At 37.4% G+C, this 19,830-nt stretch overlaps 2 protein-coding genes across 2 annotated transcripts; one reads left to right on the top strand and one right to left on the bottom strand.

Annotated features, from left to right (window-relative positions):
- Window positions 1–3,942: 3,942 nt before the first annotated feature.
- Window positions 3,943–5,854, top strand: LOC116247083 (SPX domain-containing protein 3-like). The gene is made up of 3 exons (XM_031619036.2): window positions 3,943–4,564; window positions 4,798–4,963; window positions 5,457–5,854. The coding sequence occupies exons 1-3, from the start codon at window positions 4,289–4,291 to the stop codon at window positions 5,822–5,824; spliced, it is 810 nt and encodes a 269-aa protein (XP_031474896.1). The 5' UTR covers window positions 3,943–4,288; the 3' UTR covers window positions 5,825–5,854.
- Window positions 5,855–11,391: 5,537 nt separating this feature from the next.
- Window positions 11,392–17,852, bottom strand: LOC116248056 (SURP and G-patch domain-containing protein 1-like protein). The gene is made up of 9 exons (XM_031620632.1): window positions 17,690–17,852; window positions 16,045–16,461; window positions 14,885–15,014; window positions 13,796–13,902; window positions 13,041–13,187; window positions 12,486–12,623; window positions 12,228–12,407; window positions 11,688–11,866; window positions 11,392–11,561 (listed from the first exon to the last, which is right to left on the bottom strand). Exons 2-9 carry the CDS (start codon window positions 16,430–16,432, stop codon window positions 11,535–11,537), a joined length of 1,296 nt encoding a protein of 431 aa, XP_031476492.1. The 5' UTR covers window positions 16,433–16,461; window positions 17,690–17,852; the 3' UTR covers window positions 11,392–11,534.
- Between the last annotated feature and the right edge of the window lie 1,978 nt (window positions 17,853–19,830).

The raw sequence follows: 19,830 nt of genomic DNA, 5'->3' as shown, positions 1-19,830 counted from the left end.
ATGTAGGCAAGGGGTGGGGTAGCGAGTAGTTGGGTATTCGGTTCGTGATAGATAGGGTTTGGGCTGATTATTTGACATTAGAGCGGGTCTACTAAAATTAACATGTGAAGCCGCGGTAGCTCCAGTCGTGTATTGGTGGCGCAACTCGATATGTGTACTTAAAACACATCATTTCACATGTTTTTTTTTTATTTTTCTCATTTCTTTCTCTTTCTCCCCTTTTATATATATATATATATATATATATATATATATATATATATATATATATATATATGATGTCATAACAAGCTCAGTTACTACAATAACTGACAGAAGAGGTTTTGGAATGTCAGGACGACAACACAGCCTTGGTTTTCTGTGACAGCTACAGTACCTTCGGCCTGCGTCCTACCAGTTACAAACTGTTGGTGTGTTATTAGTGGCTCCCTTAAAAACTTTCGTGTGTCGTCAAGATTTATTAAATCTTTTAAATTTTTTAAAAGTTTGCTATGATTTTTTAAAGATAATTCTTGAGATATATAACTTTGTCGTATCATACCAAAAAAATTTCTCACCATATAATACCGGTACACTTTTTTTGTGACAATGGTTTAATCTTTTAAAACATAAGGGGGGGCTACGGCCCCCCTTGGCTCCATCCCACCACGTACCTAACTTCTTGCCGTCGACAAAAACAGAGTCTCACTCTCTTTCCAACCTCTTTTCTTTTTTCTTGTCGTTTTTACTTTAGTTTATTTTTCTGCATTCTCGCCTTCCTTATAAATATACAACTAACTTCTTTGAAGACGAGGCATTGGTTGCATGCTGATTTTCTTTCACATGTATGTTGTCCAAGATCTTGCCTGGATCCTCGCCGAGAAACCAGCAGTTTCCCTGCATGTGACTCTTCCTTCTGTACTCGTTAGCTGACTTGCGTCTTCCTCATGGAGACGGCATATTCCTTTTTCTGATCCCCGGTTACTTCTCAAATCTCTCACACCAACACACACATATGCATGCACCCACTTTCACTTACCCTTCCTTAATGCACGTAGGCCTAGACAGCATATTCCTTGGCCTAATAATATGCTGCTGCTCTGTCTCTTAGATAGAGAAACCCATTCTACCCCTAAAACATAGCATCTTTGTAGTGGGGGAGCCACATGGTGGCTAGTGTGGGCAGTTGCCCACACTCACAAACTTTATTTATTTTTATATATTTGTTCTTTATATGTATATATATAGCTTCACAAACTAAGTTCTTTGTGAAAGAACTAAGGAGTATTGTTACTACTCTAAGAATCTGCCCTTAAAAAATAAAGCAGGCTTATGGAACACTTGGAACACTTGCAAGTCCTATCTTCTTTTGGAGGGTTCATGAGATCTTAACATTATGTTATGGTTGCCAAACAACCTTAAGGTAGGATCAAAATGCTTATTTAAAAAAAAAAAATTGTTAAACAAATAGGGTATTTTTTTTTTTAAATTAAAAAAACTAAAACGTGAAATTTTGATTTCATTTCAGTTTGAGGAGAAATTATGATTCTGAAATTTTGATTCTTGAACCAAAATTCTAAACCATACGCCGCCTAAGGTCCCAAGTTGTACACGTGGGCTTTTCATAATTAAACCCTCTTTAGACCATTTGCTATTCTTTTACCCTGTAGAATCTATATTTATTGTGTTTTCATCGATAGGGATATTTGTCATTGAGGCAAGTGCACACCACTCGCCACCTAAGTGCCGCACCCGAGTCGCATAGAGTCGGGTGCGCATCAGATATGGGTGCGGCTTCGACTCACACCCGATGCTAGTTAGAATGTCATATTATTAAATTACTTATATGTTGTTCTGAAATTTTTCTGTGCAATACAATTATTCAAGTATTTTATATACATTAATAACTAAATTGTAATAATAATATATACATATTTATTTTGTTATATATATATAATAATAATAATAAAATACCCTCACTGTACTGCCCACACCTAAATTTTTTAAGATGTGCCGTTCTGACACCGGCACCCGCACCCACACCCCGCACTTTGGTAACATAGCTCGCCACTCACTCGGGTTATGTTTAAACTTTTAGTCCTGTATCCATGGTTTCCTCACTCCTAAGAACCTCATTGGAAAACTGTTTATAAGATGGAGGCAGTTGGTTGGAGTATTTCACCAACATCGTCACATTTGTAATGTCTTAACAAATGGCCTAATATTAAGTAAAATAATTTTCTAGTTTAGCATTAAGTAAAATAATTTTCTAATTTGGTCTTTTTAATTTGGCTTGTGTTTGAGCCCCATGAGCTTGTTATAGTTCAAGCTTATAACCATTGGCAAGGCGAAGCCAGCGAGGGCCTGCATGGGCCGTAGCCCCACTTCAATTTCTTTTTAAAAATATTTACATGTAAATTTTTTTTATATAAAATTTTTAAAAAATAATATTTGGACACCAATCAAAATTTAAAAACTTTAATTCAGCCCCTTTATAAAAAATTTTTTACTCCACCCTTGACCATTGGGTCGAGCCATGCGAGAATAGCATAAAGAGGAAAAGATTCCTTTGTTGTACCATGACCAATTCAATGATACAGCAAGTCCTAATGGTCAAACACAGGGTCTTAGTGGCACCGTCAAGACCAGAACACTTTTTGCCTCCAAGAATATCATGTTTCAAGGTTCCTCACTACCCAACGACCTTCTCAAACTCATTCAATTATATATATATATATATATATATATATATATATATATATATAGAGAGAGAGAGAGAGAGAGAGACCTGATTTGTGGCCTACCTTCAAAGAGACTGATCAATTTATCAATTACTTATGAAGTTGGTGCTCAAGAGATATGTAGTTTGAAAGGGAAGCAAAGATTGCACCACTTTCCAATTCTTTCTCTCTCTCTCTCTCTCTCACCTTAGCCTGTGTTAAACGGAAAGCATAATGATCGCTTTTGTGATAAGATAAGGTCGTCATGGAGTCCTACGTAAAGGGCACACCAGATTATTTCAAAGAAATGTGAAAAACAGCTGCTTTTCTAGTTTATGTAGAAGCTTGATTCTTAGATTTAAGTACTTTCACCTTCACATTTCCAATATATCATTGTATTGAATCCAAACTTGTGTTAATATAGAAAAAAATCAAGAGTTGAGAGTGTTCATCATCCGTTTAGCATCTAATTATCTAACATTTACTAGTTTCTTAAGAGAGAGAGAGGTGGTATTTAAGATTTAAATTTTTGATGAAAGAGAAGGGATGTATTCGTAGATTTCAAAAAGTTTTATTGGTTACGAGAATATTTCAATTACAATTTTAGAATTTTGAAAATTAGCTGCAGAGTTAAACAAGATGCCTGACAACCCATGAATTCATACAAAGTTATATTCCAATATAAATATGTAAATAAAATTTTCATAATTGGGAAAAATATACTTTTTGTTTCTAAATTCTTATATCTACTAAAAAGAGCATGATTCTTATGTGGATTTTCAGGGTTTTTACAGCCCTGCAGGAAATCTTACAGAAGTTGCAATTAGGATAAAATAGCTAAAAAGAAAGGTTGTTTTAATCACATGAGGTAACTTTATAATATGTTGAAACTCCCTTTTTTTGGCAAAAAAACTGCATTTTTGTGACAATATGATACATCAGTAGTTGAGTGTTTTGCTATAATTTCTCAAAGCTTTTGAAAAACATTTCAATATATGCGGATCTATGCATGTGATAAAGAGTCATTTCTAAGCACATAACTCTGATAACCACAAGATCAGAAAAAATCAACGGTCAATATCAGAGACGCGGCGAAGAAGGAAAAAGGACACTAGAAGACACGCAGATAGATAACCAGACCTAGATCACGAACTATCAAACGGTCAAGATCACCATTAAAATAAAGGGAAGCAAAGAAGATTCTGAGGAATCATGCTCTCCCCCTCACAGAGTCACTGTTCGCTGCATTGAATTCCCAATGCCTCCCCAAAGAAGACTGTCAACCTAACCAATGGAGTCGACGGGACTTCTGTGAGAACATAAAAGTGAACGAAAGAAAGAATATCCGATGGATGATTTTTAGCTCCCAAGCTTCGTCTTTTTTCCTTACAACAGTGACACGCTTCGCATATGCCCTCAGATATTCTCTCACCTGCTTTTTTCCCTCACAGGCTTTCATTAAATTAAGAATGTGGACTCCTACCACCGCCTCTTCGACTTCAACCTCGCAATAAATTGACGCCAACAACGCCACTACTTGCTCAGCATCCCTGTAGGCAGTTTCCCCTGCAGAAAGGGATCATACCAACATGAAATTTGGCAAGAGATTGAAGAGGCAGATAGAAGAAACGCTGCCGGAATGGAGGGACAAGTTCGTTTCCTACAAGGACCTGAAGAAGAGGGTGAGATTGATATGCACCACGCTGGAGGAGGAAGCCAACAGCAATGGCCCCGCTTCCTCTGGTTGTGCTTCGACGAGGGTGTCGGAGGAGGAGGAGGAGTTCATCTTCCTGTTGAATGCCGAGATTGAGAAGTTCAATGCCTTCTTTATGGAGCAGGAGGAGGAGTTTGTCATAAGGCAGAAGGTTGGTGATTTGGGTTCTCGGCTTTTTGTATAGAAGCTGGGATACTGAAATTGCTTTCTTTTTTCTTGGTTTTGATTTGGTGATTTCTTTTTGGTAGAGGATTGAAGGAGGTATCAGAGCTTTGTCTTTCTTTCTAATGTTCTTGGCGGTTTGCATTGATATTTTTGTATTGGTTGGAGTTGGAAGATTGGAGAAGGCCGGTCACCAGAAAATTTCTTGCTTGTTTTCTGTAGGAATTGCAAGAGCGGATTCAGAATGTGACGGCGACGTTGGGACCAAATGGGAGAAGGATGTCGGAGAGCGAGTACAAAGAGGAGATGGGGAAGTTGAGAAAGGAGATGGTTAATTTCCATGGAGAGATGGTGCTTTTGGAGAACTATAGCAGTCTCAATTATACAGGTTCTTCTCCGATTCTTTTTGGGTTTTCTGATCCTACTGCAAAGAGGAGAAAGCGACTCCAGTATCCTCTCTTTATATTCCCAATTTTAAAATTAAAAGGGACAAAAAGTGAAAATATTTTTTTCTTTCCTCTGATCTTTCTCCTAGTTGTGAAACTAATAGAACAACACCATATGGCCATTTCAGATTTTCTTAAATAAAAGAACAAGAAAATGAGTTTTTCTTAAATAAATTAAGAAGGGAGAGGAAACGCGTATTTGCGGGGGGGAGGAGCTGAAACACATGCAGGTGAAAGATTGCTCTCGCTTTTGATTTATGATATGAAATCAGCATAGCGATTAAGCTGGAAAGTTTAAGTCAAACAGGGAAAATTTGTAGAAAGTAATTATATTCTTCTTGAAGCACAAAAAATCTGCGTGCAGACACAAATGGGTATTCCTTATATTCAAATGAACTGCAAAATTTACAGGAAATTATGTAATTGGTATTTCAGGTATTGCCAAGATCCTGAAGAAGTATGACAAGAGAACTGGTGGTTTATTGCGGTTGCCCTTCATTCAGAAGGTCCTGCAGCAGCCATTCTTCACCACGGATCTGCTATCGAACTTGATCAAAGAATGTGAGAGCACAATGCAGACGGTATTCCCCACAGAGATGCAAGAAAGGACCGAGAAAACGGTGGACATTGCAGCAATAGAAGACAGCATCTTCAGAAACACACTGGCTGCCTTAGTTACCATGAGAGAGATGAGAAGGGGTAGCTCTACTTACAGTCACTTCTCCCTTCCCCCTTTGAATCTGGCCGAGCCTCCAGATCAAAGTGACACGTTCACACTTCTGTCTCCTATTCCAATACAATGACAACAGAAATATAAATTACACGTTGTTATATACCAGCGAAGTTTGACAGGCATTTGTATTTTTATGAAGCAACTCTTAGTGGGTAAGATTGATTATCATGTGATTGTGGACAAAAAGGCGGCCATTTCTTTGGAACTAGGAAAAGTTCATTCGATTCTTGGAGATATGCTAAATCTATTGCTGGTTCGAGCATATATGTTTAATTTGTCAAGGAAAGTATGAACAACAGATGGAGGATTTGATGCTATTTCCAAGTAGAGACTCTGCTTGGCGCTCCTGCTATATTGTAACCAACCACTCCAGCTTGCTGGAAAGGTGCAGCAAATATTTCGAATTTATGTTCTGAAAAGTTGGTAAGATATGCTAATGTAGTTTGCCTAAAAAATCAAGAAGATTACGTACTCCTTTGTTTTAGATGCTATTCCCACCAAAAACTGTGTGTGCGCGTGTGTTTGTGAGAGAGAGAGAGAGCTCATATACTGCCACTCAAGTGTGTGACTGGTTATCGGTGCAAATTTTCAGATCAAAATTTCTGACTGGCCGTTGTCTTCTTGGAGAGTTCAGATGCTAACTTTACGCAGGCAGACCAGCAGAAAAACGTCACGATCACCGGCCATTTTTTGTACTCCAGAAAGTAAAGCTCTTTGTGGTGCCGTTATCAATGAGGCAAGAGATGCACACTGGTGGGGTCATTCTCGAAAACTTAATTGACAAAATATGCTATTGTCAATGTATTTTAAGCAACCACGAGTGGTGATTTTAGTTTTAAACTTTTTGTGTCTGGTCAGGCACATATGCATTTGATAAGCCACTTTAAATCATGGTTTGCTACAAAATTATATCTTCCTAGTAAAAAAATGTATCAAAATGCATTTTTGGTGGACATTAGTCACGGGGGAGGTGTGCTTAGGTAGCTTGGTTATGAAAATCAAACACGAGAGATGTTCTTCTTGTAAAAGTTAACCTGTCTTCCCCCTCCTTGAAACTTTGAAAGTAACTAGGGAAGCAAACAGTTCTACTGTATAGCTAAACAGAATGGAAGTCAAGTTTGAATTGGATCCGGCCAAAAGTTACAACAGACGCAAGATCCGTCTCCCTCTTGTTTACAAGAAAATCAAGAAAAATAGGTCACCTTGATCATGTGTGATGCAATAAAGAACACGATTTGTTTTCTTATGACAATACTTGATCAAGGATTTTCACCTTGTCATCTTCAACATTCTCCGCTTACTACTCACAGTAATAATCAAACCCAAAAAGAAAAGAGAAAGACAGGATCTTCAGGAGGGTTGGAATTGATAATTTGGAGCGACATCATCTAAGTATTTTTTCCAACACATCATCTACATTGGGAGCTCTTTCTTGTTAGCTGTATTATTGAAATTCATGCACTGTTTGCCGACGACATTCTTGTAAGACTTAAAATGCAGATTATAATAAGCGGCGCAACAAAAAAAAGCAAAACAACTCCCTTTTTTTTCAGCTTTGGTGACCTAACTGATAAGATATTGCCGGCATAAACCTCTCAATGATAACCTTCATATTGTCCCCACAAGTGTGACATAAACCCTAATGCCATATGCATCAAAGCCAAAAATGACATACCGTAACTGAATGAACAATACGATCGGATATTGTTAATCTAGATCTAGATTCAAAATGGTGGATTTTGGTCCTACATATCCAGATTTACATGCAACTCTGGTCGCCTATTGTCCACGTCCGGTAGTGTCAGTATCGGATTCATTATACGGTCCAACTTGTGCAGTCCATGTCAAGGAAAGTGGTACAAGAGCCCCATCGTCTAAGAATAGGAAAACCTACTATCTCACTTTACGGGATGGTTCTCTCCTTTTTCATTTCTTTTGTCCGAGTGCTATCTTTAACTACCCAACTTGTTTTTAGTCGAATAAGATAGATGCGACAATGCAAAGTCTGCTAAATATAGTGTTTTAGAAGCTCTGTGAAACTGTTTCAAGTATCAAAAGTTTCCATAGTTTTTGAGTTACTGGATGTTGGAGTAATATAGTGATTGTAGTACATGAAGGGCACTAGCTGAGGATGGTTGCGGGAGGTCGGTCGGTACTGGACTGGTTTCTAATGAAGGAGCTCGGCACCCATAGAACTCTGAGTCGTTTATCCTTGGTGCAGACGGTTTTAGAACCTTATCATTTCACCAAGTAATGCTCAATTCTTTGATGTTATTTGAGAAGATTTTACAGACTATCGAGAGATTAAAACTTCTTCCAATGTTTCTAGTTCTTAGTTCTAAACTTGGTCTACTTCAAGAGGGCATTGTCCGAATCCTGACTAGGTAGATCCTGACTGTCCTTTGTAACTTGTTCGGCTCTTGACATCCTTTTTCTGCTTTTGAAATAATGTATTATATGCCTTTGCTTTTTCTGTTTATAGCTTAAGATAAGTTTACTTACGATATGCTATTGCATAATTTGCCTTGTTAGATAAGAAAAGGATGAAGAGTAATGGGGTTATGCCGCTTGGAAATAAAGTTCAAAGGGTGGAGAGATCACAAAAAATATAGTAAACTTTTTTTCCTTTCTTTTTCTTTTAGAATGTTACCATCACGTCTCCATCAATTGCATCACCTAGAGAAGTATATTCTGATTCACCTCTAGTTGCATACATCTCCTTTTCCCAAACTTTTCTTTGAAATATGAACCATATCCCCACAGGCTTAAGAATATTCCTAGAGGACAAGCGCATATGACGTTCTTGGTAGCATATTCAATATCTCTGATATTTTTCAGCTGTGAAAATTTCTTTCTGGGCTTTGTAAAGATGGTGCTCTTCCCAAAATTGCCCAACATGAGAAAGAAGAGAAAGACTGCTCTGTGAAAACTCTCCTTTAAGAGGGGAGGTTTTATTCTATTACATTCACCAGACAGTGATTTGAACTTGTCATGATCTTTAAAACGTGACTACAAGTTGGAGGTTCAGAATATGCTCAGCTTATTGGTCACTTCTCAGTTCTGAGCCATTTATGAAATTGGAAAATATTTATTAACACACTTAAAGAATTGGCGATAATGAAAACGAAAGAACACTACCCTTTGGAATATTCTTAAAAATAAACCTAAGTTTCGTACTATCAATGAAAAAATAGCATTCTGTCATTTAAACTCTAGGCTATCACTAAATTAAGAAAGATTGACCAAAACTTTGATTAAAATACTTTCAATGTAAACAAACTTCATGTTGGGTGATTTGTATTAACCTCAAACGCTACATGTAGGGAGCAGATGCTAAGAGGAAAACGCAAAGGATGTCAAGTTGAAGACTTTGGATCAAGTCTCAAACCTGCCATCATGTTCCCTGAATTTCCCCCAACTCTCAATTCAAAAACAAAAAGTTTATCAAACGCTTTGTCCATATCAGATAACATTGTGAATTTGCCTAACTATATCTCAACATTTATTAATTTCAGAAATAATGAGGTGATTTTTTCATTGATGCAAGAAAGATGAGCAGAAAAAAACTTAAGTGACTTTAAAAGATTAGGCAATTCCTCATGTTCTCTTCTTAGAAGGCAAAAGAGCAGTTTAATTAATTTAACAGTTGACTTTTAGAAATGGATTTGTCGATCTTTTTAAACTAACCATGAAAAGACTCTTTCAAAAATATAAAGAGTTTAGATGCGTTTTATTCTTGTCTATTCTTTAGATGTATTTACTTCAGAATTGCCCAACGAATTAATAATGGTTCTGTGCATTTTTAAGCTAACGACTTTCTTTTTATTTTAACTAACTTCATTGTCCACTGTGTTTTATAGCCATGAAGATTTTTCTATATCTCTGAAAGGTTTGCGACTTCTAAAAAGCTCATAGGAGTTCTTCGGGAAAAAACTCAAGAACGAGACTTGTGAAAGATTCCAAAGATCAGATGTTAAACAATTCATTAGTATTGATTTCCCCGTATGATTCCTCCTCTCACCCTAGTCCATAACTTCAACCCCCAACCCCTCTTCCTTTGAAATAAAAATTAAAAAAACGTAAGCCCTTAGAGAAAATCCTGATATTTATGCCACTGAGAAACAAGAAAAAAAAAACAATTTAATATTTCCTTTTATATCATGGAAAAAAAGACATGATCATTCATTGGCTTGAACATCCATACTTTCTATGTAACTCATATATAATTATGTTCCTTCGTCAGTCGAATCCCAATTATGTGAGTGCCATGTCTGTAGACTTCTGGTAGTACACAAGCCCTCGCTCTTCAATGTCCACACCTCACCATATTATAATATCACAAAAAATAAGTGATTTATAGATAAATAATTAGACAAATAAAAAATCTACATGCTCTTAAAATATCAAATCCTTTGAATAAACTTCATAATTCTATCGCTCTACATGGTTTTCTAGATAATGTTAATATTATTACTTCTATGAACGAAAGCTTATTTTTTATTTCAAAAGGTTTGCCCACCCTTCTTTCAGCTTTATAAAGATTCGTGGCTCCGTGTACATGGTTAGTTAGGCTGACTTGAAAGCCTTCAAGTCAACATGGTTACTTGGGTTGACGTAAAGACAACCTAAACAAATTATAATGTGGGCTTCAAAGCAAACCCATAGTTGTATAGCTGGGGACTTTGACAGCCTCTAGAACCCAAAAGTGACCGGTAAGGTACAAATTCTATGTCACACAGACTCCACAATACAAAAAAGACCAATAAAAGACAAATTTTATCACACGGACTCTCTAAAACAGAGACCACCCGCATCGATGTGATGCAAACACGGCTCCACAGACTCTTCAATACAAAAAAGGTCAGTAAAAGACATTTCATGTTACACTGACTCTTTAAGAAGAGACCACCATCGATGTGATGCAAGCACAGCTCTAACATGCACCCCACTGCACCCTTTTCCATTCAATTTTAAATTTTTTTCCTCTTTATTTTTCTTCTCACTCTCTCTCCCTCTCTTTATTAAAATAACAGATTAAGCTAAGAAACTATATAATTATATATACATATATATATATATATATGCATATATGATATATACCCTCTCTGCACTCTCCATGTGCCACAGCAGCACCCCGCAAAGATCTGCCATAGGTCAAATTGCACCCACGTATCGACTCCTTAGCCATCTTTATAACACAAAAAGGGCCGATTACAGAGTAGACTACTGTGAAATGAAGGGAAATGTATTTGCCATGTTTGAATGGCTGATATAGTGTCACAAAACATCTCATTACAGCCGTGGTCACGAGAAAGGTGTTTCCCATCTCAGATGTAGGCATGAAGTAGCGTGTCTAAGACAACCCTTCCCTTGCCAGAAATCGGAGGGGAATCCGATCCTCATAAGAGGAGTCCTAATTAGAAAAACATACATGCAAGCGGATTTCCTGAATATTGTATTTGTGAAGTGTGACCATGTAAGGCTCAACACAGTTCGGCAGTGCTAACAGCCAAGCAGCCACTTGGAAAATAACAGTCTAGTTCATGTGGAGATCTGCATCAGTTCGTCTTTTTCCTTTTCGCTCACTATGTGGTATCAAGACCAACACAAAATCACATGAGGAGGCGAGGATCACAGTAGTCTAAAATGGGCAAGGTAGGATTAAATTGACAAGTTCGTCTTACAATATAGATTCTCTAACATCAAGTACCTCCAGATATACAAGGATTAAATCCACTGCGTAAGAACTTGCCCTTACATAGAATCGACGGAGCCCACTCCTAGTAATAAGCTTTCCTTGGATTGTTCTAGCAAAAATCGGATAACAAAGAAACTAATTCAGGCAACAGAAAAATTACATCGTGTGTATGTATAGGTAATAAAAAATTTATTCCATTTAAGCGACAAAAGATTTAGGATGGAACATGACTTACCAGAGGGTTTGGCCTGTAACGATATCCAAGCATCATCCGCTTCTTATACTGCTCATAGATGTCGTCTTCGGGGGTAACCTCGCCAGGGACTTCTGCTCCAACACCCAAATTATTCAACTTGACACTCCCGGCCATGACTGGATCAGCACGCCCAGAACGTGAACTACCAAGTCCCTCTCCTGTAAACAAAAACAGCATTAGCATGTAAAAAATCGACACATCTTATTGAGCATTTAAACAGAAGAGATTAGAGATTGATCTTATGATGTGATTAGATCCACTAGCAGAAGTACACACATAACTATCATCGCAGACAGAATGCACATTCAGTTTTCAGGAATAAACAGCCAATTTGAATGTGCTGAGGGGTTCAGACAAGGAACCAAAAAATAAAACTGCAGGATAAGAAAGAAGCCAGAAGATATTTCATATCATGGAATAAAAAATGTGGCACAGGTTAAGCACTTATACTACGGTGTCATTTAGGATTTCACAACAAACCCCGGATATTCAGACAGACGAAAGGGTGAAAAACTTTACCTTCCTTCCATCCCATCTTTGATAAAAGCTTATGACCAACATTGTCAGCTTGTATTTTAGCCTTCTCCGCAGACTCCTTTGCAGCCTTCTGGGCTGCAGCATCATTGCAGCTGGCCAAAAATTTATCCAACTCATCTTGTGGTATGAAATCGCCCATGTGATGCCCTTTTTTGGCAGGAGCTGAGAGAGGGGTATTGAAAGAGAGATTAATTAAAGAAAAGAGAAGGAGAGACAATGACAGAAAACAACATCACCAACCTCCTTGTAGAGAAGCAGGTGGAGGCATTTCATCTTTGGTTTGCCTCGGCTGCCGCTTGCGCTCCTCCTGGGCAGCCTTCTTCATGTAGAACTCCATCATTGCTATGGGATCATCAGAAGCAGGTGCAGAAGGTTCACCTATAAAAAAGATGTCGTGAAATCAGAACTTGTTTAGCTTGGGACAGCTGGCAAATTTTGAAAGAGGGAACATGAACAGTTAACGACACTAAGGGAACGTTTGGGAACAGTAATCCATTGTTACTGTCCTATGCACCTAATCCAAAAATTTAGTCAGATTCGTTGAACACTTTAAAAGGCGTTCCATGAATCAGCCATGTATTTTTTGGGTAGATTCATGAGACATTGCTACTGATGCCAAACAGCCTCTAAACTTATCAATGCAAGCTATGGGAACTAAACAATCCATAAATGACTGGTAGGTTCACCTATAAATTCAAAATTGTGGAAACAATTACTTGTGATTTCTAATTGGTTACTCCTGAAGTAATATTTTCCAATAAAAATCAAAAGGAAACAGTATGAACGGATGCATACCATATGAGCTAGCTTTTCCCTGAATTGATGACCTTGGATCATCATCAGCATCATAAAGAGCAGAGGTAGGTATTTGGTAATTAGAGTGTTGCTGAGAAGATCTCTTCTGAGAACTGCTTGACATTCGAGAAGATGTGGAACTGCTTGCTGTAAGATAAATATATAAGAAAAGAGAATAACCAACTTTCCCACCACCTTTGGTATAGATAAAGACAACCACACATTGCTATTGTTGCTCATCAGTCCACGAATAAACCAGAACATTATCTACAGAGGACCCAATTGGAAAATACTACAATAGGCACCAAAAACCGTGTGAATCAGCACTAAATTTTCTTCTATGAACTTTAAGGGGTATGAAATAGTGGAAAAGCACAAAATTTTCTTCTATGAACTTTAAGGGGTATGAAATAGTGGAAAAGCACATAAAAACAGATGTAAGACACATGCATACAAATACATAGAAACATAGAACAGCATTATGGGTGCTGCCATTTCAACAGGTAGTGCAGATTTGAATTGTGCAAAACATCGCATGGGACTTGCAGTAACACCTCCAAGTCTCTTTTGTCCTTTTAAAAAGGACCACTGTAAACATACACCCTGAAAACATAAATGAACCACTTTCGCAAGGATTACCAATCCCATCCTATTTAGAGCTTATAATACGCAAACCACTTTAGCTAAATATCTTCACAAAAGGGAGGGTTATCTGCATCGCCACAGACAAGTATAAAAGTAATTTTGGAACTTACCAGAAGTTGTTGATTGAGAATCTTTTGCCTGTGAAAGAGCCCTTTCCTCTTCTGCTAGCCGAAATTCATAGTATTTATAATCTGGACAATTTACATCAAAAAGAAACCTACAAAGCAGGGGAAGAAGAAAAAATTACACAGATCAGCAGCAAATTTACAAAAGCAAACTCCATCAAAATCATCTACATATGATACAGATATATTTGAGCTTAAAAGATGTTAAAGACAGAACCAACTACACATGTCAGTCAGAAACATCCACCTTCCATTCAGGGTATGTAAATAAAGATGATCCTTAACATTTAAACCAACATGATCGGGTTTTATTAGCTAGAACCAGTGATTTTTGTTTTTGACATGGAGCAATAATTCATACAAGTACAGCATTCCTAGCAAAAATGATAGTTTTTGTGCATGAATAATGTTTAAGAAGGAACGAACTTCAGTTCAACACAATCTGGTCAAGATACATTACTGCTCAAGATGCTGGCTTTAAGCTGATCAAGACCTACACATACTCTCTCTCTCTATATATGTATATATATATATATATATATATATATATATATATATATATATATATATCACACACACACCCCCAGTTTGTGTGTACACATATGCGTCTGTGTGCATGGAGAGAGAAGAAAGAGCAATTAGGGGTGGAACTGGAGGTTGACCAAATAAGGCTTCTGAAATGGTTCAAGTTCCTATTATGAATTATGAGTACATATCGTATAGGTGTTTCTGTTGAGTAATTTGAACTGTCAATGGATCCAACACTTGGTGTTCAGTAAGCCTGTCATCTGTCAACAAGTGCAACTGATGCAGCTTCTCCTACTAATCTTTCCAGTCGCTTTAATTTATGAAGGATGGTTGCTTTAATTTATAAAGGATACAGAAAGAAAAGAATATGGAGAAATATACCAAGAAGCAGTATCTCAGAATTTTGTAACCGATGTTTTAAGAGATAGATGGTATAGGTATCTGGTTATGCAGACAGACATTAAGACATTAATTACTTGAATTTTCAGGAGAACATTCAGCTCAATTAGGAAGAGATCAATAAGTTTCAAGAAATAGAATACATACTTAAAGGGTGTGTCTCCAGGATTTCTTTGACGGGTGACATCCTCAAATTGTCTACCATTTTTTGCCACAAAACTTGCTAGCTTGTCAGCTACATTCTTTACTGCAGGATCGCTTGGTGAGTATGGAAGGGCTGCATGTCACTCAAATAACTGATTAATACCTAGAGCATGAACAAGCGAATGCAAATTACTCTTGTAGCAGGCCCTGTGACATTGAATTCCAACTCTTTCTATCACATGTCTTTCCACCAAGCTTGACATAGACTAAGAAATATGCTGCAGGTATGACATAAGAAACTTTCAAGAGCGCATGTTCAGAAATTCGTGAAGACCATGATACAAAAGTAATGCTCTAGCACATGTGCCATAATCATCGAGCAAAGACAGCCCACAAATAGAAACCAAAAGGCAGATAACATGGACAGACCCCTGAAAAGTTGTACAAGTGTTACGAGTCCAGAATGCAGATCTAAATTCTAAATCTCTATATATCACCCAAAACGTTTTAGGCTTTTAGCTTAAGATTTAGTTTTCGAATGAAAGTTCCAATTCATCAAGCTAAAATTTCCAAAAAGTAAAAATATATATATACCATGGGATACTTGAATTGAATGTAAAACCAAAAGTTTAAGATAAGCAAAAAATAATGTTGTTGATATTCTACAGCCACAATAATGTTTTCTATATTCTACAGCCATGATAATTGGGCTAAGGCTCTTACAAGTAAAGAAATAATTTAGTCCTAGTCTAAACTGTCTAATCACACATGCAGAAGCATGTGCAATTCCTGACCGAATCACATATTGTATTAAACATCTTAAAAATCTCAGTATGTAGAGTTCATGCTTGAAGCATTTACTGATCATCTAAAAAATCCTATACAAGCGCTCAAAATCTTTTGCAATTTGCTTAAATTTTACATTACAGTGTAGTCCAAGTCGGCAAAAGCAGATGACACTAATTAAATTATGAAAAGAATATAATCACCAATCTACGAAAAGGCACAAAACACCAATCTCAGACTCTCATAGATGTTTTATGAGGAGTTAAATGACAAGCAAAGAGTACTGTTAGCCAATTCAAAGAAGGGGACAAATATATGCCAATCTAGATATATATTCAACCCTAAGCAATAATAGGAAGCAAACAACCAGTAATTACCATCCCTCCGACTTGATCCCTGTTCTGAGGCATCTGACTGGCCAGACTTCTGTCTCTTTGATGCTCCATTAGATGATCCCTTTCCTGTCTCATCCTCCTCTTCTTCATCTTCATCTGCACCTAACTTGACAGGTGGCACAGCAAGCTTTGACTTCTGCTTCAAACTGAATGCGAGCTTCCCACTGGAAGAAGACAGGATAGGCTTTCGAGTCTCATTAATTTTGTTTTCAAATGGTCTCTTACAAGCAGACCCATCAATCTTCAAAGAAGACGATTTTCTATTGTCTTTAGCAGCCTCTTTCTCCTGCTTCTCTTGCTGAAGTTGTTTGAATTTCTCCATGAACGAGCCATCATTCACAAAAAAGCTAGGATCAATTCCTTTGTCCATCGTGCAGATTTAGACTGCTTAGATATCCACTGTAATAAAAGTGTAATACAATCATGATCAAATCTCAGGTAGGCCAAGCAAACTGACTAGTGCAACATAAGACTAAGCAAAAGAGGTTTCACAAGAAATGCTACTCGAGGCCATCAAGACTCGTCATATAATATGACAACTATGATTTCTGAAACTGTTATGGATAATAATGCAGTGGTATGATTGGATCTTTGCCAAGCATATGAGATATGCTGTTAACCAGGTGACAGCAAGTCAGCAACAATTTGCAAGTTAGAAAAGGATGCCCGGGTGTCTGATGAACCCACATAAGATTACTCCCATTTCCTTAGCGTGGCATGGTTTGAACAAGGAGCCCATCAAATTGTTCAACTATTTATTACATTATGGAACCACAGGAACCATTTCATGCCTTATGACAACGTCCTCATATGAAACGAAATACTGAAGCAAGACTCAAATGATAGAAAGAATAGAAACTTAAACCGAAGAACAACCAAAGCCCAGATGATTTCCTAAGAAGGCATTTGAGAAGAACATTGTGTTTATGGAATACATACTCGTAGAACACATGTTCCAAGGACACCAATGTCCTTGTTCAAGGAGACATATAATCGTGGATGCTATTTTTCGCTTGAACAATCAAGCGCTTGACTTAATCGCACACATGATTGCTTTTTTGAGCATGAGTTGTAGGAACATATGTTACACGAAGAAAATGTTTCTTCTACAAACTACCTCTAAGATAACCAAAAGGGGCGCAATTAACAAAACCAATGATTCCATTTCTGTTCTTTCTAACCACAAAGAGAACATAATGAGATGAAAAGCGCCAAATATCGTCTAGTTAGGTTTCAGTTCTTTCCTGTTTTGCATGAACCACAACAATTCACAAATCACGTTCAGCTTCTCGGAGAGGTCCCCCTATGCCCTTCCACGATCAGGCGCATCAAATAAAGAAAGCTAATAGGTCCATTCTTATCATCCACTAAAAAGAAACGCTTTTCGCACTTACAAACTCGCAAAGGATAGCCAAAACCCTAATTTCCTAGAAGCAATACAAAAATGCGCAACTCCAATCAATCCAGTCTCCTTAAACATCAATTCCCATAACCACTATTCCTGAATCTTCTTATACAAATTTGATAATCTATACGTGCAAATAATCGGCAGAAACGACGAACAATCCCTAAGATTAAGGAGAACCAAACAGAAGATACAGCTAAGAAACGAATCCGTTCTTCTTACCCTAATTCCCGTGACGACGGAGAGATTGAGACAGAGACAAACGAAAAGGAAGGGGGAGGCGGAGGCGGAGAGAAAGGAAAAGAGACGGAGACGATCGCCAGAACGAATTTAGCAACGCCCGGTCAGCAAGAGGACGAGAAGAAAGGGAAAACGAAACACCCACTCTTTCTGGGCACGGTATTTATAGGCTCGTCCGTCCCCAACCAAGGACTAGGGCACTGGAGTCTGGACAGGTCCGACACCATTCTGGACCCGACCCGTTATTCATAGAACTTGCACCAACGAATCGGTCTCGACTATCACAATGTTACTCTAATCGAATCGGATCGAACCGGATCAGAATTGTTACACCGAACCGAATCAGAATCGAATTTTGACACACTGAGTTGAACAGTTGGTGTCATATTGAAGTGTTGAAATTTACATTAAATCAGCTAATGTTGTAGAAGTCGGTGAATTTTGAAATCAGCATAACGAAACAGTGAAGTTTTGTGAATAGAATTGAGATAGTTTGTGAACGACATTGACTAAAAATATATCTGTAGATGTAAAAAATGGAGAAAATATTAATGGGCAGTACCGGCTGCTTCAGATTGAATCGGTCCATTATTCAACCACGATTCGGCCAAGTCATGCACAAATAGGTCCAATGTATCTCATCCCATTACTCAGACCTAGTGGCATAACACCAGTCTCTTAAAATTTCTTATTTAAATGGACATCTTTAAATATTTATCTTTATATATATAAGTGTCCCACCACATATGAATATTTTTAAACAAGTGCCCTTCCAACCAATTTTTCTGGCTTCGCCACTGCTTGGGACCTCTTGCTGCTTCGAGTTCAGATATTTTTACCTTTGACCTTAAAGTGACGTAATGTTTTGAAGAAATAAACAGTATCCTGTTAAGTACCATATCGGTTTGAGCACCATGACTGCGTATCGGCCAATAGGTGTATTGAATTCGGCCTGATTGCGTTGTTTTTTGCATTTTGAATTTAAAATCTAATGTAAAATTTTTGAATTGATCAGACATACGGTCTTGATTAAATGGTTAGGTAACTCTACAAAGCCAGAGTCACCATCCAATTTTCTTAATGCCCGAACATGCATCGTATCTCCAAGGAGCGGATAGCTTCAGTAATTGAATTTGAGCACAAGCTCAACAACTCACTGGGTTTGAAGTATCCATATGCAATGATGTAAATAATTTAAAGTCAGATAACTTGCACGCAAGAAAAATCATATTTATTAGATTCGATCAAAAGAAAAAAATCAACATCCAAAACCATATTGCAGCCATTTAAAAAAATAAAACACCATTAATCATTGGAAATTCAAATTTAGTTTGGTCATCTGGTTCTTGCCGGATACTTTGATGATGGATCAGATTATAAGGTGATCAATCAGATTCTGTAATTGGTTCTTTTCTTCTCAATTCATACGAGAGTCTACACATAGTTAACCAATATTCCATCTGCCGATGTGGGAGCAGGAAGAAAAGAGAATGTGGAGATTAAGGGGTTAGAGGCTCGGGTCCTGATGGCTTCACAGACTATTTTCACCGTGACTGCTGGAGCATTAATGGTGGAAATTTGACATGAGTTGTTCAAGATTTCTTTGACAAAGGTAAAATGGTTCGTAGTATTAATCAGACGATCCTCAAGCCAAAGCAGACAAGAAGTATATTCTTAATGCACTTTCAATATGATTTGGACTGGGAGAAGGAATCAATGCTTCAGTTTAGTAGTAGTATCACAGTAGAAGCGCTTGTAAATGAAAAGTAGAAGCAGTGTTCTTAATTGTATTTATGATCCATGACACAGAAGAAGCAACTTGGTGTTCACCATGATTTGTCTCCCCATTTTACATTTCATAAATGTTTGAGTTGAGCATCAACCTTCTGTTTTTTTTTTTTTATCTTCCTATGGGTCTAGCTACTGATTGACGCATTACACATTGTAATGCACCACTTCCAAAACTTAGTCTCATATTGAAAATTATGAAGAACCTTCAAAAAATTATAAAGAGGGTTTTTAAGTGATTGGTTGTCTTAGTTCTTAGTTTTTTCTTGGGTTTTAAACGAAAATTTTTAAGAGGTGGGTTAAGACCCATCAATCTAATCGTTACAAAAAGTTAT

This window comes from Nymphaea colorata, chromosome 2 (assembly GCF_008831285.2).
Source record: "Nymphaea colorata isolate Beijing-Zhang1983 chromosome 2, ASM883128v2, whole genome shotgun sequence".
Lineage (NCBI taxonomy): Eukaryota > Viridiplantae > Streptophyta > Magnoliopsida > Nymphaeales > Nymphaeaceae > Nymphaea > Nymphaea colorata.
The sequence above is the reverse complement of the archived record's forward strand: the minus strand, read 5'-3'. Positions and strand labels throughout refer to the sequence as shown.